Here is a 27,692-nt window from a genome sequence, read left to right on the forward strand (position 1 = left end):
ATTTGAAAAAAAAATCTACCTTACAGAACGCTCAGAGCACTAGTTGAATCTATTTAGTAGTCTTCACTTTAAATAAAGTTGACGTATTAAAACTGCATTTTTTAAATGAGTTCTTCTAGCGCCTTTTTGCGTCATTTTGTTACATCACTGAAAGCATTTTCATCAGAACGATGCTTAACCATATTGTATTTATGATTTAAAAGAAATGATTGGTTAACCGATAATAATTAAAAGGAAACAAGCAAAAGAACGGAATAAAATTATCTTTCTTCTATTTTTAAAACCGAGAATCAACTTTTCAATTACGAGCGAAAAAACAGCTGCTCGTATTTATTTAAGAACTGAGAAATAATTTTCCCTGAAGTGATGAGCTCTTAGATTTAAAAAAAAAACAAAAAAATGGAGATACCAGTCGATTCAGTATTTATTAAATTAATCTAAAGAAATTAAGTGTCTGAAATTTTTGCGAATAACTTCGTACGCTTTTTATACATTTCAATAAAAGGATTTCACTCTATTTTTTAAAATTATTTTCTTAATTACTTTAGTTAAACTTTTTTGGAGTTAAAAATCAGTTGTTTAGTATTCAATATGTACAGTCATATATTTATAGCAATCATAAAACGAATAATAACACGAATGTTGAAGATATATAAGTAATTGATTTAACCTTCAAAAATACGTACGCATTTTTATCAAAAATATATTTATTAAAGAGATTCATTTTTAAAATCAAAATATTAATATATATATATATATATACTAGGAGGAGAGGTGTTCAATAATTATAGCTTTACTGTGAATAAATCATATCATTACATTAAAAAATATTATAAAATATTAAACCATGGAGAAAAAGACAGATTGATGACGTGTAAGAATTATGATGTGCAAGTGATTCAATGATCTTGTTTCGCAAACACCTCACCAGCAGAAGCTGTGCTGAGGTGTTCGAAAATTTTTGTGGAATATGTCAATTATTTTCCCTTTTAAAAGATCTTCAGATTCTTAGACTGAAACAAAACCAGCTTTTTCAAAAAGAAATAACTAAAATTTACGTTATTTTTACCTTTCCCACTTGTACTTGGCACACTCGTTTTGGTTGGCGTAAAAGTTTACAGGGACGTGGTTTATTCTTTTTTACGTTTGCATTATTAAATTTTGTCTAACAAAAATTTGAAACTGTTTTTGTTTTTGTGAACGTTTTAGAATAGCATAAAAAATGTCATAGCGAAGAATAATTTTACATACAGCAGAACACGACATATTTATAGTCTACTTGTAATTGTAGTCAGTCATATTTAAAGAAAATATGGAGTGAAAAAGAAAGGCGATTAATATTCGGGACGAAATGCTTTCAGGCGGTTTTACCACTATAGCGACGATGTTGACACAATACCCAGCAGAACAATGGGACACAGCCAAGAGGAGGGTGTGCTACAACAACGTTTAAAGGCATCTTATGCAATTACCAAGGTTCTGCTGTGCCTTCACGATGTTCACAGAAGAGAGAGTGCACTCACTTTCCGCCTTATTTTGCCACCGACTAGCCAGCGTCTGGTGTAGGACACGGAAGTCAACCAACGTCTCATTGTGGCTGCATCCGAGTTGCTCAGCTCTAAATGAGCGATGGATGCAGATGGTGCGGTGAACTCCCTGTGGAATCCCACACGTCCCATATTTAGTTTTAGTTTTAAAACGAGATAATACCTTAAAATAAACCCAGAATATTAACGAAGTAAGTGAAGTAGCCGTGCACAAAAATATGCGATGCGTGGCCCTGTGTATTGGACAGAGCTGCGGTCGAATTTGCCCTATCAGATCTTTAAAATAAAGTGGGAATCTTAACGACAAAAGTGATGAACTTGTGTAAAAACAATATTCGGAACGCGGCCTGGCGTAATGGATGGACCTACGGTCGACTTTGCTAGAAAATTGATCATTCCGTGGGGTTTATTTTAAATATTTTTGATGAACGTATTACTAAAATCTCAGATATTTCTATAGGGATCCCTCGGTAAGTTACTAATTAATCGTATAAAAAAATAAAATCTTTTGTTTAAGCGTAATTTTATAGTTGGAAAACGTTTTATAAAATTTCCAAACCATTTAGCAGAAAATATTTTAATTGAAAGGATCAATTATTATTAATATTAAATATAAATAACTTGCATCCAACAGATTCCTCTAGAAACATTTGAGATTTTATTAGTACGTTCATCATAAATAATAAAAATGTGAGCTTTGAGTAAAACCCGTTATCAGAGTTTAATAACGGGGTTATGTTAATATTTTTGTTTTTGTTTGCATCATGCCTGTAAAACTTTGATTTCAAAATATTGAGTTTTACGGTAGTTGTATTATCAATATATATACTCCCTTTTACTCGCCCACTACCGACTTGCTTTATGTACCCTGAGTGTGTTGAGGTTGAGTTCACAGCTGGAATCTTTTTGTAGTCGAAATATTTTTTAATAATAATTAACTACCATAAAATAACTAACAAAAATTACCGTTTTTGTCTAGATTGTACATAATTATAATTGTAAGAGTTCTACGACCACATAAATAAATTATATAATACAAATATGCATGCAAAGCGAGGTGAAAGGTTCTACCGGTACAGTAAAGGGCTTACAAGGGTCTTTCCATGACGAATAACACAAGCCTATCACAAGCTCTTTCCTTCTCCCCGTGGCCATCCTCTCACTCCTCTCCCTCACTCCTCTCCCTCACTCCATCCTTTCTCTCATCCCACACTCTCCTTTCATATAAATGAGTATTATATTGATTGCCTTCCGTTTTAAATTGTGCTTTGTAGCACTTTAGAACCCAGAGGCAAATACATTCGCCCCACTATGTACACATTTCACTCTCTTCTGTCTGAATCGATTTGTGCAATAAAATTATAATAACGAGAAAAAAATATTGATACGGTTTTTATTTTTGTGCAATTGTTCCGTTTAAACTAGTAAAGTTTTGCCTTAAATAAACTATCAACCCAAGCAACGCCACTAGTTACTGAACATGTTACCCCATTTGTATACACTGAGAACTGCCAAAGCTTTTTGAATCATTGTTCCTTGATGAAATCTATCCCAAATTAATAAAATTAATTAATCAAAAACAGCACGGTTTTATCAAAGGAAGATCCACCGCAACTAACTAAACGGTATTTCAAAACTTCATTATACAATCATTTGCAGAAAATAAACAAGTCGACTGTATATATACAGAATTTTCGAAAGCATTCGACAAAGTGTCCCATAAACTACTAACCCAAAAACTATTTGCTCTAGGAATAAGGGATAACATGATAAAATGGTTTAGTAGCTATTTGTCAAATCTAATCTTGGATGTCGAAAGCTTTCCGGGTTACCAGTGGCCTACCGCAAGGTAGTCACCTTGGCCCGGTTTTGTTCCTAATTTTCATCAATGATATAACCAATTGCTTCAACGATGTCGAGGTATTGCTCTTTGCAGATGACATCAAACTATACAAGAAAATAACTGATATAAAGCATTGCCATATACTACAGTCAAATATTAGTAAGTTTGCAGATTGGTGCGTTCAAAATAATTTATTTTTAAATGTAGTAAAGTGCAAAACCTTGACTTTCTTCAGAAACAAAAATCCTGTTTTATTCGAATATTCCATCAATAACATAGCTTTAGAAAGAGTCACGGAAATGAGAGATCTTGGAATTATTTTGGACGAAAAACTAAGTTTCACCAATCATATCCATCAAATTGTGAACAAAGGTATGAAAACACTAGGCTTCGTATTAAGAACAACTAAAAACTTTAATTCTTTACAAGCCATTAAACTATTTTACGTATCTCTAGTAAGAAGTCTAATTGAATATAACTCGTAGTTTGGTCTCCATCTTACAAAATTCACATTAACATAACACATTAACATCATTGAGCGAATACAAAAAAAATTCTACGTTTTATAAAATTTAAATTAAATATCCCTGTCGAAGACTTAAAATACAATTTCTTATTAAATACTCTAAAAATACATACATTAGAAGATAGAAGTAAAATAAACGATTTAACGTTCTTATTCAAAATACTTAACTCTAAATTCGACTGTTGTGAACTCTTGCAACTTATAAACATACATACATCCACAGTAACAACACGACAAAATACAATATTCTACAGCAGCACACATAAGCGTAACTACATTGCCCACTCTCCGATACAACGACTTCACACCATGGGAAATCATTACTTGGGTGATGTTGACATATTCAATACCAACTTGGCAAGTTTTGTGGATCATTTAAAACATTTATTTCAACAATACTCCTAAACACATCATGTAAACCTACAAATAGCTGTAATTTTCTGTTTTTGTTTCTTGTCTTTGTATGACTTGTTGCATAGCTTTTATCAAATGTAATTTTATTCTTATTTTTTATGTTTCAAAGTATCTGTCAAATTAAAAGTATACTACCAACAATGTAAAAGCCCTATGGGCGTTAAATAAAAAAAAATATATATATGAAACTACTAGGTCCTATCTTAAACGTTATTGTTTTTCCTCATAAAAGGTATATATATATATAACTACTAACTGTCTCTTGATCTTTTCTTTGAAAATCTAAGAAATTTGCAAAATAAAAAGGATTTAAAAAAAGTCTACTACGTATTATGTAATTCTCAAATCGAATATGGAGTTATATGATGGGGATCTACTTCATTTAATTGTCGAATCGAATATGGAGTTATATAGTGGGGATCTACTACATTTAATTCTCGAATCGAATATCGAGTTAAATGATGGGGTTCTGTTACATTTAAGTACACATATAACCTGAACACATCATGAAGACCATTCTGAAAGTAACCATAAGAACGCCTTCCATTGAAAATTTCAAAAGTGTTGACGTTCAAATTTACAAAAAATAAAAATCAAATAAAATACAAATGCAAAAAAGGACTCGTCGATTTGAAAAACTACATTTAAAAAACGGCTTAAAGAAAATTTAAAATTAGTAAATCATTAACATATTTCGCTAAATATCAAAAGAATAATGTACAGTTATGTGGGGATCTGGTAGTGTGATAATGAAATATAATGTTGTGTGTTGTGTCAGTATAATTGCGCAGTTGGAAGATGACCGCGACCGAAAAGGATGACACCAGGTGTAGACGGCGATGACGGCGGTAGAATGGTCGAGACGCGGGTCAGTGAGTCCACACCGCGTTGGTGGAAACTGGACTCGTGGATGTATTCAGCACTGGTGAAGACGTGGAGTCTTCCGGGTACTCCAGTATGAACGAGGTAGTTGAATGTGCAATGGACCTGTCGGCAGATGAGCGGTAGATGGAGGCCAGCGACGATGCCGGAGGGCTGAGGCGCAGACCGGCGAAATGGTCACGGGGTCTAGACGCGTGAGGTCAACGCTGGCCAGGAATGATAGCCGGGGCCAGGGCGCTGAGGTGATCCCAAGGAGTCCATAATTGTAGTTCGTGCAGAACCGGGTGTAGGTGAGTAGGTCCTGTAGCGGTGTGGTGAAGAAAGAGCGGGATGCGATGCAAGGGAACCGGCGGCCGGTGTCGGCCGCTTCGGCAAGCAGTCGCAGCGCTCGCGTTGTCACTCGTAAAACTGCTAATTAATGACTGACTAATGATCTAAAAAACTGTAGGTAGAAACGCCAAATGCTTCGCGTTACGTCTAAAGTGCTCCCTCTACAATACGCGTTGTATTGGCGGGCGTTCTAGAATATTAACGTAGCATACAAAAAAGAAACTCCACTGTATTTAGATTTTGTATCTTTATATATTGTTCCCATCATATATATACTAACTTATAGCATAATGATTCTATTTTTCTTATAATTAGTGTAACTCTCTCACCAAGCACAAGAACCAGTTTCTTAGTTGGTGAGATTGCGAACATAAATATATTTTGTAATGTAAATATATTTTTTATGTACTCATATTATATCCTGTACCCACTTTATATATATTAAATAAAAAAAAAAACAAAATAAAAAAAGAGTTTTCGTGCCATCTACAGATTTCAAAAAAATATCTGATCGGGTTTTGTAAGCGGTTTTCAAATATACCATTGAAACTATTCAAAATACGGAATTCTCTACTAGACATATTACACTAGATCGAATCAAAATAAAATAAAAAAACATTCTAAATTATACAACCACCTTTGGACAAAGACATTTTTATTTATTTTGCAACAAAACTTCTCAAAATTGTCACCCCCAAAGGACTAAGAAACGCAACCATTATACTTTAGTTCACCATTATATTCTGTATGCACAATGAACTGTAATTTTATGCAGTCGCGTTATTTAAAAAAAAACAAAAATCTAATTACTTCTGTGTGTTTTTCTTTATTTCTAATTTCTTGCATTTAAGCGCTCGTTAGAATGAACCAAACGTCTTTTTGTAATTTTCTAATGTAAATGTTCATAAAACTTAATACATGTTTCAAGGCCTGATTAATATAAACGTCTACCGTAGTTCTGTATTAGGATGCCATGCTAAGCAATGTTGGCTCCCCTACGGAAGTAATTTGAAGCAAGACGAGCACTGTTGAAAGATTATATTTATACGAACAAATATATTGTTGTGTACAATTATAATGCGCGCACCTCACATGGGGGGGGGGGGGGGGGGTAACAAATCAGTGAATTGTGATTTATATTATTAAGCATTATAATTTTAAATATGATGTACCTGTATAACATTCTAAAATTCAAAAGTAAGCTATTCTTATATTTTCAATAGGTACAAGTATAAAGAATTTATGTCGCCGTTATTACAATAGTTGATGGTGTAATGATCAGCATAGTTGCCTTCCAAGAAATTGACTCGTGTTAGATTCTCAGCAGTGGCATTTAAAAAAAATACACATTTTAGTATTAATTACTGTTTTTTTAAATTTATTTTAAAAACATCAGAATTTCTCAAGGGTCTCATTTACTGAATTTTTGCATTCACCCCATACAGGAGGAAAATTATTTTCCTCAGGGCCTATGTCATCTTTGGTGATGCTGTGCGGAGGGTTGTTTTTAAGAAAAAGATGGAGAGGATGTTCAAATTAGGAAAAAGGAAACATGGGATCAGTGTGTTCAGGAGTGACGGAGATATGCATTTATCCCTCCGAAACCCCTACTAAGTCACCAAACGTAGCAAACCACTTGGGGTGAAGTATAGAGACGCAAATTTTCAATTAAATATAAACAAATAAAACACACGGTTTGATGCCCATCATAGGCATCTATAGCGTTGTTCCGTAACGCCGATTGCTTTTGACAGGCCGTGTACTAACCAATCGTATCGTCAGAATTTGAACTGTGTAGTTTAAGTTCGCACACGTCAGCTAAAACCACGGAGCCGTGAGCCGAACCAGTCGCACAAAACCGTTCGTCCTGTCAGATATCGATCGCCGGTTGTCTTATCGGAGTAATCATAATACGTATTTTTATCGCAATTTAATCTAAAATAACGAGTGCTAACAACCACGCTAAACGTTCCAGTGCTGACAGATGATGCTCACTATGCAGATTTCACCATCTCCTCCCGGTAAGTTGATTGTGAATTAACGTTATGTATTGTGTTTTCGCATCGCCTGTCACAAGCCATATAATTCATTTATACTTTATCTGTGTGGAATAGCCCTTTAAACTGCGGCTTTTCCAACCCTTGTTCGTTCCTCGAACAGCGTTTTTTCATCCCTTATGAATTTCGAAGCGTAATCCTTCACAGAAAACTCTAAATAAAGTTTAAATGTTTAAGTTTAACCCAAATAACCCTAATCAGAAACAGATGTTTCCAAATTTGAGATTGTTGATTGATAAATAATAATTGATGTTTCATTAAATAAATTTCTTTTAAACAATAGAATATTTCTGAAAAACTTGATCCAACCTTTTTTTATCGTGTGTTAACCTACTTAAGGCCCCTTTTGGGAATATTTTAAAATTGGGAGATGACTTAGATTTATTGAAGATTGAGAAAAAATTGATTAACTGGAATTAATGGCTACATTTACGAAGCGATTATGGAAGACATTAAGACCATATCTCAAAGATATGATATTTTCTCCGATGTTGCAGATACAAAAAGTTTATCATTGATATATCATCTCCTCGTTCCCGAGACTACCGGAGGTCACGTAACTTACACTCACTTATACAGCTAATAATATGTTTACGGGGTAATAGGTTCACGTAGAAGTGAAATATTAGATACATGTTCAAGTAAGTTATCATACAAATCTAATTTACCATTAAACAAGTTCCTCAGGCTAAGGCATCTTTACTGGAATGCCTAAAATTTTGATTCGGCCAAACAGTTCTTGCATATTCATATTCATTCATAAACAAATATTATTTTCTATTATTTCAAAATCCCAATTCATCATTTTTTGTATCATATTATTTCTTCTACTCCGTTCTTTGTTCGTCCACTCTATCTAAGTGAACAGAACATCTTAACGTCATTAAATCATCTTGTTTCATATTATGACCTCCACCTCCACCAAATTCTTTATCTGCCCACTGAATCTCCGATCTATTCCTTTTTCGTAATAATTGCATCTTGCAATTGCATATTATTTTCTCTCTCCGTTCTTTGATCGTCTGCTATATCTAAGTGACCAGAACATGTTAGTTTCATTTTCGTAATAAATTCATCTTGTATCACATTATGTCCTCCATTTCCACCACTTTCTTTATCATCTAAGCACCCTTTCGTAATAATTGCATCTTACGTCTTATTATGTCCTCCATTCCTTTCTATGTTTGTCCACTGTATTTACGTGTCAAGAAAATCTAAGCGGCCACTTACGAAAAAAAATCATCTTGTGTCATATTATGTCCACCACCCCCATCTTAATTTGTTCACTGCATTTACATGTCCTGAAGATCAAAGAGCCTTTTTCGTAATAAATGCATCTTGGATCATATTATGTCCACCACCCTCATCTTAATTTGTTCACTGCATCTACATGTCCTGAAGATCTAAGTGCCTTTTTCGTAATAAATGCATCTCGGGTCATATTATATCCTACACCCTTTTCTTTGTCCGTCCACTATATCTACGTGAACTAAACATCTAAGCGCTTTTATCGTAATAGTTGACGTTCATATTGACCTCGCGTATATATTGCTGTATATTCTTTGAGTGCATCTTTATTTATAACTTGTTCAAGCATATTTTTCTCACGCTTTAGTGATCGAATTCCGAAATCATTCAGTTTTACTCAATTATTTACTGCACATTCAACCTTAACTAACCAGCAGCTAAACCCGTTTCCTTTGACAAATTCTTTTTAGTGACTACACTGCATTCAGTCTGAAATTAATTGCATTTCCTCCATTCAACTCTTCATCATTGTCCTGAATTCACCGTTCACACTTTCTCGTATATTGCGCAATGTCTTCCTTTACTCTTTTTTCAAATACCATGACTGTGCACTATAAAAACTTCCCATTATTAATATCTTTCATCCCATGCCCAAAAGTTTGCAATTATTTGAACGTTATGGGATCAAACATATAACGAATTAATTTATTTTTGCAGCTTTTAAAAACAAATAATTATTAATTTTAAATTAATTAATTATTTAGAGTCGTTTACCATCGTTCAAAAAATACGAAATATTCCTTAGTTTTCTACAACACTACATTTGTATGAAGTATTAGGGTCAAAAATATTTTTTATAATATATTTTTCCTAGGGTATATTCTTAAAAAAAATAATAGAAAACCTATTTAATGAAAACAATATTTTGCATAATAAGCATATTTGATGTAAGTATATTTCTGGAAATCATATTTAGCATTTCGATAGTCAAACTGGCTTCTAAAACTCATCAAATTGGATTTTCTTTTAAACATTTTTATGTAAGCGCTGCACAAGATTCCCAACTGCTCCCAACCGTCAGGAGCCAGTGAGATTATGTTGATATGCTGCAGGTTGTGGCAAGTGGAAGGATATTGAGTGGAGGAAGTATCTAACTCTTCAGATTTGGTCTCCAAACTCGGCTAAATCTATTTCAAGAAAAAATTCCATTCTGAATGGTGGTCTTTCACCAGGGCGATACTAAAAGTACCACATAGTGTGTGAAATAACACACAGGTATAAATGTAGTAAATTCAAAAACTCGACCCATGGTTCCGCACTGAGATAAATGTGTATTGCTGATTTATGAAAATCCGGTTAAATAAAGGATTATAATCCAGTTCCAGTTAAACTTTTAGTACATTCCTAATAAACGTGTTCATGCACCTGCATTTGTCCTGATAATTACATAATAATAACATAGTATTTATATAGCGCAGTTTTGTGTTGTTTCACTTCAAGTGCGCTTAACTATAATAAACTTAAAAATAAAATTTCCTATTGTGTTCCTTTAAAAAAAAATTAATAACATAATATGAAATAAAGAATAAACGGTTTACACAAAAGCAGAGAATAAAATTTGACAATAACAGTGCTATTTTAGTAGAGGACAGCAACAAAAGACAATAACAGTGCACGAAAAATAAGAACTTTAAAATTAAAATATTATATAAAACAGGAAAGCATTAAAATATTATATAATAAAACACTTGTTCCGACATCACACTCGTGTTTTACTGGATTTATTTGGAAATTTGTTCATTAGGAAACCTATCAATTCATTTTTAACCAGATTAAGTAATTTGAAGAGATTCTTAATAAATTAGCAAATAAAATTGGCTCCGGGCAGTTGGGGCTTTAGAATGGGATTCAAATAAACTAATTTCAGATAGATACCTATGCAAATACAATTAAAATGTCTGAATTTGAGGAATGTTTTCTTAGGTTTTATTACGAAATAATGAAGTAATTGAGTAAACTCAACCACTAACAACATAATTTGGGTTATCCGGATAAACTTACGTGATAGATTTACAAATGGGTTAGTTAATGCTACACAAATTTTACTTACAGAATTAACCTCTTGGAATGTAGACATTGATGCATGTAAAGGTTTATCGCGTGTTTTATGCCCGTTTCCGTACCCAAATTTCCCGAACAAATAATTATTTAATATAAAAAAAATTAACATTGAAGTAAAAAGTTCTTTAATTTCGTAAGCAGAACAAATAAATACTATGTTTGTTTTTATTTTTATTAAGACATTTAACGAATGAAATGCTGTAAGTAATTTTTTTACCTATATTTATTTTCATAGATTATTTGTTATTTTTCTTTGTAATACTTATTTGTTATTGAAGCCAACGTACTACGCAGCTGTAATTTTAGTTTGAATAACGGTATGGTTTATTTTTGTAATAATTTCGTAGGTTTCTGTTCTCAGTGTTATATTTTTATCAGTGTTATGTTGTTGTTATTTACTATATTTGTGAGGCTGCACAACTCGACACAGGAATTCACTAGAGAGATGAGCAGCTTATGATTTTGCTGTTGTATACAATTTTTGAACAAATAAATAGAATAAATAGATAGTATGAACGATTTTGGCTTAAGTTTGTAGCTTTGGATTTATTTTTAAAGTTAAATCCTCAAAAATCATTCTTAATAAAATAAAGTTTTTTACGTTAGTCTTTTAATAAAAGTCGTCACTGTCATTATAACAACACATTTTAGATATTTGACGATTTTGTGTTCATCATTGAAATTCTAAGTAAAAGTAAAGTAGTTGAGTTTATTTTTGAAAGCGTAAACCTGTGAAAAATCATAGTTTAGGATTGCTGAAGCTGAAAGTACATACAAAATGTCTGTAAACACATAAACTTATTTTTTTGGTATTTATTTATTTTACAGCAAGAAAAATAAGAGTGACGTGTAATATTGAGTAGATGATTTAGATATATTATAGTGTTTCGTAAACACGTCACTGAGAAAACCTGTGCTAAGTAATAATACATGTAACAAAGAATCACACATTTCAAGTAAAAAATTATTAATTAATAAAATTATTTTGGTACCTAATTTAAAAATCGTCTTATTATTTATTTTTAAATTGTAATATAAGGAATAAAGATACATAAATATTTAACAATATTACATTTAAGATCACCATTGGTCATGTATACATTATCAAAAAAGGGGAGTTCTTGTATGATTTTATGATTTATACTTATCGGTTCCGTTTTTAGAAATTATAAATTCATTTATTTTAAGTTAATTTTTAAATGTAACTTAAGAATTCGTAGATTAATTATTAGTTATCGTTCAAATATTATTACAATAAACTGTCAAATTACACAACTGGTAACTCATCTTATTAATATTTTTTCTTTTTTTTTTTAAATATTTTGTGTTTGTATGTTGTATTACTTTATGATTGTGATTACTCTATGTTTGCTTCACTCAAATGTAAATTGTCAACCTCTATACAGGCTTAGTCCTAGTGAGGTTGGGAAGAGGTGCGTAATGGAAAGAGATGATATTGGTTGGGAAATACCTAGCTATTTAGATCTAGTAACTAAATACGACTAACGGCATTTCAAGCAACCATCGCAACGTTTTGATTCTTAATTTTGACCCTTAACTGTGGTTGCAAATAGGTTAACTTTATGATATTTTAAAGATAACTTATTTATATATATCAAAACAGGAGGATTAAAGATGTATCAATCTCCTGTATCTCCTGTTTTGATGATCGTGATGAATTATAATGAACTAAACATATATATTTTTTTTATGTTAACTCCACACAGATATGATAATTCCGAGATTGATGTAATTTGGCTCACAATCAAAAAAGATCACTGTAATTACGATATTTAGAAAGACCACCCCCTTTTCCCACCCCTTGAAGTAGAAATTGATAAATTTTGCAGACAAAAAGCACAAAATTGGAGAAAAATTACTTTCTAGATCTGATTTCGAAAAATTCCGCGTAAAGCTTGATTTATTGTGAACTTTGGGTCCGGAGCCATAAAGCTTACCTCTCTGCTACGGAAGTCGAAGATTTAAACCAAATTGCGGGATAAATAAACTGATTAACGATGTTTGATGAAACTTAAAAAAAAAACAATTTGAATACGTTAAAATAAAATACAAAAGAATTGAGTATTTCTAAAGTTATAATTCAAATGATTTAAGACCCTTTTTGGCTGTCAGTTTGTGTCCATTTAACAACAAACTTAATTTAACTTAGTCGAAGTGTCCACGGGGTTCCTAATTCTATTTTTAAGGGCACCCTTTTGCATGAAAAATAAGGCTTCTCGGTAAACAACTGTTCCTGCAATAATAATTACCAGACGGTCTTCATTTACATAATTTGATTAAAACCACGAAAAAAACAAACAAAAAATTTCTCATTTCATATTTGTTAACTTTATACTATTTTTTAGTAAAACTTTTTTTGTTGGATAATCTATTGTTGGTATCTTTGTCAATAAAAATAAATAATATTAATTGCCGGTTTCTTGAGAAGGACGTGAAAATTCATTTAATTTTCCATCCGTCGGAGGTTGCGAGTTCAAATGCCGACTTGCACAAGTGAATTTTATCGGATGAATTTGCGTTGTTTCACAATGTATTGATTTAAAATAATAAATAGTATGTGTGGAAAAAGTGGAATATATTCTCAATATTGTTGTGGTGTAATAAATGAGTTTAGCCGTGTTTGGTGATCAGATCTGCATTGGTGGATATTTGTCCAACTTTTTCTACCCCATTTCAGCTTCCGACTTCAGATTGTTGGGAGCATTTGGGACTCTTGTGCAGAATTCATGTAAAAAAATAATTTGTTTACCTACATCGCGTTGTATGGTTCCTTCCACTGGAAGCCCGCACAACTCACTTAGGCATACAATAATAGGAAGAGGACCAAATAAAATGTATGGACTTTCCTATCAATGTTCATGTATTTACTAACCTACTTGTTAGTTGGGAGCGACTATTCTCACAAAAATACGTTTGATTGCAAAACAAATAGGCGAGGATTTCATCAGAATGCTACAAATAAAATTATTGTATCATTTAAAATAAAATACGTATTCATTACGAACTAAGTATTTATAACAAAGGACTCCATATGAGTCGATGCATGAAATAATAAGAAGTATGTTCTAAGAGAGAATTGCGCCACATTCAAACATCTCTACTCAACTTTTCAGAAAGACTAACATTTAATATAAAGTTGGTGGCTTAAATTAATTTAAAGAAATCATTACGAAATTCAGTTTTTGGCGGTAGGAGATTGTTATTCTATATCCTTGGCATTTTTTCTGAAAAATAATGATATTACGTGAAAATTATAGAAGCTTAAAAAATGAGGTTGCGTTCATTCAATTTACAATTTAAATCTTTAAAGCTGTGCAAAGTTGGCGAAACTCTTAAAACCGAAAGTTCATTAAAATCTGTCCACGCGCTCCTTACAGCGACACCGGCGGCGGATCGTGAAGGCGAGGGGCAGCCCTGGAAGCTGAAACCTGGAACCCCCTCCCCACCCACTCCGGGTGTTAATTGCAAATTGTGCCCGCTCGCATTACACGCTTCCCCGAATTAATACTTTACATACCATCAAAAGGTTCCGCAAGAGCAGAATTAGGGATGCCAAATCATCAACTTTTCTAAATCCAATTATCACAAATTTGAAAAAAATCGGTTCGAACAGATTTGTGCGAGGGTTTGATAAGAAAAGGAATAAAATTTCATTCGGCAAAATCGTTACAAATTTTTTTCTCGGTCAGCAATAAATATAATTTATTTTAGCACGATTAATTTTGGTTTTTGTACCAATAGTTTCCTCGAAACTGTTAATTAATTATAATTAATCTTTATGAAAATTTTTAATATGATTTAACCGAGTCACGAGATTTTTAACGCAAATATTTTTTTTCAGTAAACAGTTGTATTTTGAAGGTCTTGCAAAATACACCAACTTTCAATTCGCAAGGTTCAAAAATAGATCTCTTTTTCTTAAAAGTAATATAATCCTTCAGAGCGATCAGATTAAATTAAATTAAATTTCATAGCGGTCAATCGTCAGTCGTCACTAACTGGCATTATGAAGATGAAGCTCGTATAGAATACTGCAGACTTTATTCAATCTCAAAAGGTTTAGTACCTACTTAAAGATATTTGAAAGTGATTCCTTTGAGTAGCAAAATTGGACAAAGCACCAATTCCTATCTTGAATCTAATTAAAAATAATTCTTTGTGATTCTGCGCGTGTATTTTTACGAAAACTTTGAAAGATTATGGCCAGATTTTGAAGAAGATGAGAAGGGGTAAATTTTTTGTATTTTTTTTTAACCAATTGATAAAATTTGGTTTCAAAAGTTAAATTTTTAAACTAAACCAAGGGAAAAATAAAACAAACGTTCCCATTCCGCATAGCTTTTTTAAAAATGGAATTAAGGCTGTACCCGACGACAGGCTGACGGCCGGCATAGTCCAGTGGTAACGCATTGGACTGCCATTCCGAAGGTCACGGGTTCGAACCCGGCGTGCGCAAATAAATTTTATTTGATTAATTTGTGTTATTTCACAATTAATTAATTAAAATAATATATAGTATATTTGCGGCACGTTCCAGAGTGGAAGATACTACCAGTATCGCCCTGGTGTAAGACCACCATTCAGAATTGAAACGTTGCTCCAAATGGCTTTGGCCGTGTTTAGTGACTAGATCTGAATAGCCAGGTACTTCCCCACCTTCCTCTTTCCCTTCCCCACTTACCTTCAGCCTCACAACATCCCCCAATTGGGGATGCCATAGTCTCACTGGCTCCAGACGGGAGCAGTTGGGACTCTTGTGAGGTATTAACTATAAAAAAAAAACCCGCTGTGGAAGTCGAAAGCAAAATAAATAGTGGGAGATTTTTGGTGAAAATGTTCTGAATACAAAAATCGCATTTTTACATTCATTTTTTCAAAAAAGACTAAATAAAAATAAAATAAAATGTTTATCAAAGTTCCGGAATTATTTTTAGTTTTTATTATTGTGAGAGCTTATTCGCCGAAGCTATGAAAAAGTATTAACCCTTCGATATGTGGAAACTCTTCAGTTAAAGTAAAAATATAAATAATACATATTATTATCCTCTTCAAACCTATTTCAAAAAAGCATTCTAGGAATTCAGTTAAACATCAACCTGATTGACTTGTTAACATAACTATACGGGTTTTAACGGACTAACTTTAACCTGTACTTCCTGACATTATTTGTATTTAAAAAAAATATTAAAATTTTGGTCTTCGGTGACTTTTTTGATGTTTTTTTATTCTACAAAAAAAATCACTTGGAATTGGACAGCTAGCGTCGACGTGAGGGGTTAAGCGGTTACTTGGCTGAGTGACCAGTGTTAACAAACAGATGAATATATTTTTTTGATTGTTTTTGAAAAAACAAATATTTAAAAAAGCATCAAAAAAGACAACAGAGACAGCGAAGAAGATAATGTCAGAAATCACTGGAAGTAAATCAAGTGCGATCCTTAGTACACTGTATTAGTTCATAATGAATAAATAATTAACCACAATGTTGTACAAATATTGTGTTAAATGATATGAAAAAACATGTAAACCATATTTTTTCATAAATGTATTTAAGCTCTTCATTGTGATTGCACTGGAAATGTTAAAAATCTCTCCTGATATAATTTTCGACGCATTTGAACCACCTCCAGTCTAATAATACTGGGCACTAATATTTTTTCATTCTCGGTGGACCCTGTTTGAATTCACCTCGTTTGTAAACAGATGACAGTATCAAGAGTATAAACAGAATATAAAAAGGGACAAAGGTTTTGCTGGTTCATGTCTATACTTTCTCTATCTTGTGGTTAGTTAATAATTTTGCTGAAATATTTTATTTATAACTAAATTTTAAAAAAACTCACGAGTAAAATATTTGTTTCATATTTGACGTAAATAAATAGAAAAACATGAAATTTCTGATATAAATAATTAATAAAAGTGTGTTAATTGATACTCACCACCAAAGATGCTCGATGACACACGATGAAGCTTGACGTAATGTTCTATGTTCTTAAGTTAGTTGATTATCACCGTCAAATAATGAAACATTTATTCGATGAAACTAATCTTACAAAATATATTTTTCAGACGGTACCTACGCTACACACTTCAATAAATTTATTTTTATTTATTTATCTATTGTTTTAGTATCATCATACGAAAACTGTATAACTACTATCTATCTTTATTTGTTTTATAACATTTAGTAATTCCTTATAATTTTTATTTCTTTGTCATTTATCAAAATATTATGTAGGTACAAATTCTTAATCACCAACTAAACTTAAAAGAACTTTATTGGTCTAGAACAAATGAATAATTACTGTTAAAGCTAAATGTATAAAGGACTGTTTGTTTCCTAAATTAAATAAAATAAAAATAATTGATTCTCTCTACTAAATGATTGAAACATGTTTAAAAACTGCAATCTTAAATATTTACAGTGAAATTATAAGAATTTACCACTAGATTGTTGAAAATTCTACGACGGAGCTAATCTTGTTACAATAAATTACGAGCAGAGTGCTTTAGTCATTTGATTCACACTACCAAATGCTTTAAAACTTTATGTGGTTTTGATGAAGCTGAACTTACTTTATATTGCTAACAGTATAAGTAAAACTATTCCAGGATCTTTTAGAACCGCTAAACTCCCCTAAGTAAGGGAGCCTCAAGTTATGTTTGAAAACCACAACTCTGCAATGCTAACGCACATAAATTGCTGAGAATTTTCTCTGTAGAGATAACGCAATAAATCTCTGAAGCATTTTAAACTTTAAGTTGACTTCACCGAGGCCCCAGAGCCGCCTGAAAACTGTCACGACCGCCTGAATATAGTACTAACACACTCGGAAAAGTGTTCAACTTTTGGAAGGATATTTATGTTCCCGCCCCCAAAAGGAATTACCCCCTTTGAGGTAATTACAGTTACTGCTTTCCCTATTATCTGACTGGGAACAAGTACGTATTACTAGCAACGTGCCGTTCGTAGAGAGCGATTGTTTTGAGGCTACAAATTGAAAAACACGATGCATATACAACAAATGATTAAAATAAACTAATAAAAACTCAAAGGTAATGAATCACCGGTTATTATTATTTTTTTCTAGGTACTTATTTGTCGATTATTATGTCTTATTTTTCAGTATCCTTTGTATCCTGATAACCTTTGGTTTTGAAACAAGTTAAAATAAAGTTGGTTATTTCCATTCAACAAAAACATGTTCATATTCACAAATTTAGTAGTAATTTAGTAGACAGAATTAGTAGTTTGCAGAAAATCTCATTTAGAATCGTTTCCGTGATGTAGGATACTTTTAAATAAAATTTTGTTAAACTGTGCACACTTCCTATAAAATACAATTAAGTTGTCACGGAATGCTACTGGTTTCCCATCTCCGAGAACAAATAAAGTATCTTAAAACTAAGTAATTAATCAATCAATTAGTAAAGACTCATTCGCTTAGATCATCATCAAGAATGGACGCTTAAATGTCTTTCTCCAGTTCAGTAGAAGTTGATTAAAAATGCACTCTTTGAAGAAAGTTCAATCTCAAAACCCGGCAAGTTTCGAATGAATGAAAAATGGAATGCCTTTGAAAACATTTATGGGCAAGTCCAGTCTGACAAGTGCTGGCTCATTAGTTTTACAATTGCATTCTCTCTTGACGTATTTGCGTGGAATCCATACATTTGAGAAGAGATTCTTATGTAAAATAGATAAAGCATTGTTTTCTTGAAGAGACGTCAGCGGAGACTTTTCTTAGGAATATTTTCACTGCAGAATTTATGGCAACCATTTGGGAGACGGAGATTTATATGACTGCAGAGACGATGCACTCTCTTCGTGCGAGAATATGCATATTTTAGGTACAAATACACGTTCGAAAACAAGAATGTTTTAAAAATACAGTTTAAGTTTTCTACACGCGAACACGAGCATGGGAGTATGTACATTTATTTTTCCGCCTGTTTTAAGGCCCAGCGCGCATTTATTTCTACTTTCCCGCTGTCTAAATCCCGTTCCAAAGTTTGTCGATGAATTTTTTTAAAATTTAAACGTTTTTATTCTAAAATATAACGCAATGTGCTTTATTTAACATAAGATTTTTGGCTGATTAATGCAATGTGAACAACTGTTTTTTTATCGGCGTTTTTAAAATGTCACATCCTGCTAAAACACTGCCGGTCCTCACCTAATCGAAATCTCCCTCACACCTCGTCCCATCACAGGAAGAATAATTCAGAAAAGAAAATTGCCTCAACTTTGGCTTAAACTTATTCTTCTTTCCATTACTACTTTTATGACCATTAGTATGGATCACTTGGTGTCAAGAAGAGTTTGACAAAGGTCTCAGATATGTATTATATCCATTCTGAATCTAAGCCAAAGTGATTGACATAGGTAAGTCGTCATACCAACTACACGCATGTGATAATATTTGGAATATGGTAGATTTGGAAGCAAACGAGAGATAGGCAAAAAGTATCCGATACTCATGTTGTGTACTCATGTCGCACACGACTTGTCGCGCGCAATCTTTACACGTCGCTATTGAAATACTACGAGAACCACGTCGTCGTCATTGAATTCTCAAAACGTTAAAACTAGAATGTTTCATAACATCAATAACAACTGAACAATTGCTATAGCTCTCACTCTTATATCCTGTCAGTTTGTTCCTTATATTGATCTAAACACTATACACAGATAGGAACATATAATTACAAAAATCTATTCATAGGATACATTAATTTGCTTACATCTAAATAAAGATTAAAAAACAAAACAAATAAAAATACAAAATACTGTGTTATGTGACCTTAATCTAATAACACATTACTATGTAATAGTTTCGCCTCACTACTCGTGAACTAGCCGTAACTCACAGCTCCATTCCTCGGTGCTAACATTGCATAACTGATCAGTTTTTTTTTTCTTCACTAGGTAGCATTATTTTTTTTTCATATATTTTAAATAATTAACAGATTTACAGGGAAAAATTTTGTGCGTTATTATATTCTTTCTTAATGTAAGCTGACGCTTGAGTTTTAGGAAGGAAGAAAAAACTGTACTTAAAGTTTTATAGTGAGAAAAAATATAAAAAGAAAAAAAAATGAAATTTTAAAGTTTGAAAAAATTAAGGATAATTACAGAAAACATGAATAAAAACCTATAAAAATATTGTTATAAGCTGAAAAAAAAATACATAAAAGCTTTCAATAAATTATTGATAACATGTTCAATTGAAAGTGAATGTACTGTGCAATTTTATAAATCGTTTCGGAATTGTATAAAAGCATTCTTGCGGAAAGTGATAGGAGCAAACGAAGAAATTAAAGGCATTAACCCAATTTCTTTTTTAGGGTCATTTCGAAAAGTTTAAAAAAATAAATCATATTATTATTTTATATACACACGCCAATGCGACTTTTACATAATAATATAGTGATTATATTCTTTGAACCAACAGTGTAAATATATGAAAAAGGAGAGATAAATACTACTATAGCAGGAAAAAATAAAAAAAAAAACATTGGAAAAGAGAATTTTTTTTTTTTTTAAATGACACGTGTAAATCACAAGTATTTATTTGGCGTTATGATTAATAATAAAATAAAGATTAGTGTGGTCATTTTAAACTTTTCAAAATTTGGCATTTGGCGGTTGAAATGAACACGTCGAAAAACTAAAAAATGTCTATTTAAGCTATGTTTAAACACCTTCATGTGAAAGGTAAGACCGTCTTACTTCTTCATTATCTTCACATATATTATTTAACTGCGTGGACTATTTTTAAAGGTTTTATTAGGAGTTCAATATGCGACCGAGGTTTAACAGCCAATGCCAGCCGTCTCCATGAAATTCTCCAAAATGCACACTTCACATGCCGTCTCTCTAATATCCTTGCATCTGTTCAAAATGCACACTTGGAGCGAGCGGGCACACTTCACATGCCGTCTCTCTAATATCCTTGCATCTGTTCAAAATGCACACTTGGAGCGCGCGGGCACACTTCACATGCCGTATCTCTAATATCCTTGCATCTGTTCAAAATGCACACTTGGAGCGCGCGGTCACACTTCACATGCCGTATCTCTAATATCCTTTCATCTGTTCAAAATGCACACTTGGAGCGCGCGGGCACACTTCACATGCCGTCTCTCTAATATCCTTGCATCTGTTCAAAATGCACACTTGGAGCGGGCGGGCACACTTCACATGCCGTCTCTCTAATATCCTTGCATCTGTTCAAAATGCACACTTGGAGCGCGCGGGCACACTTCATATGCCGTATCTCTAATATCCTTGCATCTGTTCAAAATGCACACTTGGAGCGCGCGGGCACACTTCACAATTTCACATGCCGTCTCTCTAATATCATTGCATCTTGCATCTGTTCAAAAGTATTATAATACAATACCGTGTAAAACAGCTTAAGACGTCAAACTACGGGAAAAAAACGATGACATTAACGTTACTTTGTAATGGTTGAAATATTCATTTTGTTTTAGGAATCCAAGGCGTATGTATGCATATTATATTTTTACCTCAAAATAACTTTTAGAGGATTATTCTGGTAAACCAGAGCTTTGAGTGATAACATGTCTTCCGAAAACGAAAAATATACATCAACAACATTTCCAAGATATTTTATAAAAATCACTATTTCATCATTCAATAGGCATATTCACTGAAGTCATGCTAAGCGTAATATTGCAATAGACAAAAATATTTTTGCCTGAAAAGGTTGTATGAATATATATTACGTTCATGAATTCTCCTTGTAGATAAATGACCATTTTTGTAACGCTTATCACACACTAATAATTTCGTAACCCCCATGAGTTAATTTATAAAATAACGTTTTATGCAGCTTAAAATAATTTGTACGTAAATAAACATAGGACAGTAATGTAGTAAAGTATGAATGTAAAGAATGTGCGATGTAAGGTAGTACGCAGTATTCATTTATTTATTTAACTTAAAATGGTACAAGTGTACTGTGGTTACGTATTATGTGCTAACATAAACATTACACAATTAAATGGCAAAAAAGCTATAAATTAAGTAGGGAGGGTATTTATATATATTATGTTTATTTCGATAAATTATGTTTATTATTATTACAATATGTTTTTTTAATATTTTTCGGTATTTGCTGGAAGATTGTAAATTCTCTATACACTATGGTAATGAGTTCTGTGATTTTTACTTATTTAATTTTTTCTTCCTGTCGAGTGATTATCATTTTAATTGATGTTTGTTACACCTTTATGGACCGTTCAACATTTGAAAATGAATAAAACTATTACATATGTTTTAAAAACAATACATTTAGATCCCTTAACATATTTATTTTAAATTTTTGAATTTTGTTTCTTTTCTGAATTATTTATTATGTTTAGGTGTGTGATAATTATTTTAAAAAATAAGATTTTGAAACAAGATAAAGGTTTTGCGACCCTCACCAACTGTTTAAAACCATTTCATTGAAATTTTGTTGCCATGATATGGCTACAAATATAATGATTTTAAAAACTAATAGTTTCCAAAATAACAACACCGAAATCAAAACTCTGTTACATACAAAAATTTGAATTTCATTAATTTTATTTTCTGTATCGAATAAAATTATCGTTAGTAATTTGTTGCGAACAATAAGGAAGTAAATTCCGGAATATGGCTTAGGCACAATACATCTTTTGATATGACTTCATTGTATCCGATATCCGCTCCTAGTTCCGGACTTTGCCGTGAATCGAAGAGAATGAAAACATGCTTCGTCAGTTTTAAGAAAGGCCAAATATTTCTGATTAAAATTTCTCTTTCCAATTAAAAAGTCCAGATGAAAGAACGGGAACCCTTTATATTCATTGAATACCGACGAAATTCGAGAAAAGTTTCCCAATATAATTTTATATTACTTGAAGAATACGCTACAAAACGAAAATGAATTAAATAATTTAATTTTGACTCTCCAACCGGGCAAGAAATTAAAATACCAGTTAAAATCATTGACATTCTCCTATCAAAGTACAATAATAACATAATGTTTAAACCGAAGTTGATGTGGAAATAGTAGACGGCAAAATTCGCACGAAATTTAATTACTGACTCTTTGAATTTAATATATGGTTTTTATTGCTACCCAGCCAGTAAATATAATTTAACAGGGAATTAGTCGTCATAACACACAGCGGAAATTTTGTTTGAAATAAATTAAAACCCAGTTTAAATAAATTGATTTGATGGCGAATTAAAAACTTTGTTTAAGTGTTTTAACAACGAAGCTGTGTTTTAAGCTATGCACACACTAAAAATATTTTTTTAGTAATTTTGGCTTGAATGAGTGTTTTTTTTTAAAGGAAATAAAAAAAGCTTCCATGGAGGACGATAAGCTCATAAGATTTTTTAATATCGTAAGTTTTGAGAGTTCAAACAAAAGGAGTCTTTTTACTCTAAGAAATAATGAAAGGTCAAAACAGATTTAATAAATTAAATTTAACAAACTCTTCGAAGAAAACAACAACAAAGCTTTTGCTGTAAATTTTATTAGTTACAGGAAAGGATCGGTAATCCGACTAATAATATAATATCAGAATCGACTCCCAGAATACTTTCCGAATCGGTCACTTTATTTTTTTAAGCATTTGATGTAAATTTAATAAAATGATACAGCCAAATCAGTTTTAAAAAAGCAAAGAATTCCACACCAAAGGCAAAGGGGAAAACCGAGGCGTATTAAAAATGAATTTAATTTCTATAAAACTAATCGAAAACTTTTATTTCTTGATTTAACTATTATCTATATCAAATTTTTCTGATAGCCCTCATGGGCGTAGAATACATAAATAAATTAAATATATATTGCACCTGGTAAGATGTTTTTTTTTCCTTGATAAATCTTATTGCATATAATGTTCAATGTCATTTATAGAATAAACTATTTTATTTCATCCAAAAATTTTCAATTAAATCAACTTATTAATAAAAAAAATATCTCATATGCAGGATGATATGCAGTAAATAAATCACAATGAACTTAAATTAAACGTCTTTTTTATATGACATATAAGTCAGTGAGACTATGGCATATCCAACTGGGGTATATTATAAGGCTGCAGATAACAGGGAGGGGAAGGAGATGCAAAAGAGGAAGGTGGGAAGTACCTGTCCATTCAAGTACGGCTAAAGCCATTTCAAGAAACGTTTCAATTATGAATAGTGGTCTTACACCAGGGCAATACTGAGAATGTATTCCACTCTGGAAAGTTCCGCAAATATGTTATGTATTATTTGAAAGTAGTAAGTTGTGAAGCTAAGAAAATAATTTAAACAAAAAAAACGAAAAAGCTTGGAAGTTTTTGAAAATATATGTATATTTGTTTACTAATCATTTTTATGTTAAAAACATTTTTTGGAACACTTATCATTTATTTACCTATAATTTGTATGTACTTAAGAACATATAAAAAATATCAAAGCCTTTTGGAAAAAAAATTGACTTTGATAATACATTAACATCCCATAAATACTACTAAACACCCCAGAAGTCTCATAAAAGCCTTAAGTGAAATGCTGAAAGGGAGAAAATTCGACTACTTAGCTTAACGAACATGAGAATTATCATGCATGCTAAGCTGACAGGAGTAGGTATCTCTCGTGGTTGGAAGAGCTCCTATAGAGTGTGTGCGAAGTGTTTATTCAGCAAAAGTACTCACTTGAAGAAGTAGGTGTCATTTGCGTAACCGAAGAAGGGGACGGTATACGTCAGCATCCAGATATTGCCACCGCCGCAGTCGTAGTACGGCTTGGACCATTTGCCGTCCTCATATGTAACAGACAGGATCTCGTCTGCCTGCCGGTCTGTGTGGGCGCTCTCGTTGTAAGTATACGTATTGAAACCTGGAACACATTATACAATTCACCGTTAGTGTCGTGTATATATCAGTACGTAAGTATACGTATTGAAATCTGGAACACATTATACAATTCAACGTTAGTGTCGTGTATATATCAGTACGTAGGTATACGTTACAAAGGTGATAATACGAAATGGTTTACCACATCAAATATATAACATTAACCCGACGAACCTCGGTGTGTAATGGTACGTACACATTTGTGATCTTAAACGTGAACCGAGCCACGAATTACGGGAAAGGAACGTAGTAACTGCAAGCGGCGTTTCGCGCCATTTTTGGTTGCTTCGTTCCTATCCCATGAGTTGAGGTTCAGTTCGGCAGTTCGGCTCGCGTATGTATACGTAGCATTACATACGGAATCGCATCATGCGGATGTGCAAAATAATGCACTCGTGCAAATGGCGATAAGGTTGAAATCCTTGCTTAACACCAGACCTTTTGATTTGAAAACCATATTGGACCTATGTCATCTTTAGGGATGATTTGTGGAGGGCCTTTGTAATAAAAATGAGTTTGTCAGTGTGTCCAAGAGTGACGGACGAATGATCTATCGCAGCTGGTGAGCAGGCGCATCATGAACAACCCGGGCACTCCTGCTAAATCACCAAACGTAGTGAAACATTTGGGGTGGCTTATGGCAGAGATATTGGTTATCCAACAAGTGTTCCCGGGCCGCAGTATCACCACCTCCTAAATTGAATTTATACATCTGTCACGCCTGGACAAACTGATCCCTAGATTCCTACCCAACCCTCATACCCTTTTCCTTCCCAGAACTTCCTCCCCTCCCTTTCCTAAAAAAAACCCTCCACACAGCGTCCCCAAAGATGACATATGCCCTGAGGGGATTTATTACCCTGTGTGGAGTACAATACAGTATTTTGTAAAGTTCAAGCTAAAATCCGAAAATGGGTTTGTAGCTAGAAGATTTTGAACTTCAAAGCCTTTTTTGCATGCCAGATACTTCTAGACTTATAAAAAGAGTTATAAAAAGTACTCGATTTTGGGAAAGGCCGAGATGTGCTCTCCTCGCAGTATTTATAAGACATCTATTATAATTCCAAGTGATCATATTTTAAAACTCAAAACACATAATTTTTTTTCAGAAAAATCCTTTTCTGATTTTTCCGTTTCAGATTTTCGTTAAGAAATCGCTAATATTGTCTTCAATAATTATTAAATATTACAATTTGAGGTTTTGCTCAGTAAATTTATTCCGAAAAATAAATATTCATTCTAGACTTGCAGAAAAGTCAATAGATGTCGCTCATTAAAAATAAAAAAAATAAGATAAGTAGGTTTATCTAAAAAGACGCTGTCTAGATTGCATTTAGTTCGGGTTGAATCTTGCGATCATACATAAAGATAGTTGCCAATCAAAATGTGCGGTGAAAAAATGAAGACAATGTTGGTAGTTCGTATTCGAAGTATGATACAGTTAAAAGTGACCGAGGGGGATAGGGTCCCATTAGCTCAGTTGGTAGAGCGGTGTCCCGGAAAGACAAGGGTCCTGGGTTCGAGTCTTAGATGTGACCGTATCCTTTTCTGATTTTTCTGTTTCAGATTTTCGTTTAGAAATCGCTAATATTGTCTTCAATAATTAAATTCATTCATTGTTTGATCATCAAATCGATTCATCAAATCGATTCATTGTTACGCGGATGACAGTACAGTTCATGATAGCTTTTTGTTTGACAAGCCCCCAAAGGGCACACAAACTCCAACGGTTCGGAGGGCTTTGAACCAGAGAATGGACGGTTATCTCGAGAGTATTTCCTCCTGGGGTAAAAATAATCTCGTCGAATTTAATGTTTCAAAGACCCAATCCTGTCTGATTTCGTCTAAAAGGGATCCAAATGATAATCTAGTCTCCTTCAACGGAAGCAATCTTCCGAACAGGCCTTCCATTGATATGCTTGGTGTAACTATAAGTGACCAGCTCAGGTACGGGGGCTCCATCGAAGCCAGAGTAAAGTTGGCCTCTCAGAAGCTGGGCGTACTGTACAGAGCCCGCAGATACTTTAATAGTACACAACTGCTCACCCTGTACAAATCGCAAGTGCGTCCTACTGTCGAATTTGGCAGCCATCTCTGGTCTGGAGCCCCAAAATACCTGAAAAAAACCCTTGACTCTGTGCAGAAACGGGCGGTCCGTTTGATAGATTCCCCAATCTTAACAAACGGACTGCAATCTTTAGAGCACAGGCGTCAGGTAGGTATGCTGTCCTTGTTCTATCGGTATTACAATGGAAGATGCTCTGAGGAACTAGCGTCATTGATCCCTTCGGCACCGGTGCGTAGTCGGGATACACGCCAAACGCGCGCCCAACATTTGTACACAGTTGACAATTGTCACATGAGAACGGGTCGCTTCTACGATTCGTTCTTAAATTCAACAGCTCGGCTGTGGAACGAACTGCCGGCCTCTGTGTTTCCTCCCTCCTAAAACATGGGACTCTTCAAGACCCATGTTCACTCCTTCCTCTCCACAAAAAGACCCTCCACACAGCATCCCCAAAGATGACATAGGCCCTGAGGGAAATTATTTTCTTCAGGGCCTCCTGTGTGGAGTAAATATGAAAAAAAAAAAAAAAACATGATTTTTTGTTAATGCATCGCCTTAACTAGAGATATAATACCCCGTTATCACGAGGAAGCTACAAGCCAAAAATGTGTATATTCTCGGTTTACCTTATATTGTAGGTAATAGGCATTAAAATCGCTTGACAAACGGAGTCTAGAAACGTTCGATTTCAAGCACGAAACTGGTTTTTATTTATTTTTTAAATAAT

General features: G+C 33.1%; 1 protein-coding gene across 1 annotated transcript in view; it reads right to left on the minus strand.

Moving 5' to 3' along the window:
- Positions 1-27,692, minus strand: part of LOC149424849 (uncharacterized) — a 658,025-nt gene that overhangs the window by 509,910 nt on the left and 120,423 nt on the right. The window contains exon 3 of the mRNA XM_089647476.1: positions 24,697-24,880. Coding sequence (XP_089503602.1) covers positions 24,697-24,880 — 184 coding nt within the window. The remainder of the gene's footprint in view (positions 1-24,696; positions 24,881-27,692) is intronic.

This window comes from Hesperophylax consimilis, chromosome 3 (genome assembly GCF_061612785.1).
Source record: "Hesperophylax consimilis isolate HC1 chromosome 3, BYU_Hcon_1.0, whole genome shotgun sequence".
Classification (NCBI taxonomy): domain Eukaryota; kingdom Metazoa; phylum Arthropoda; class Insecta; order Trichoptera; family Limnephilidae; genus Hesperophylax; species Hesperophylax consimilis.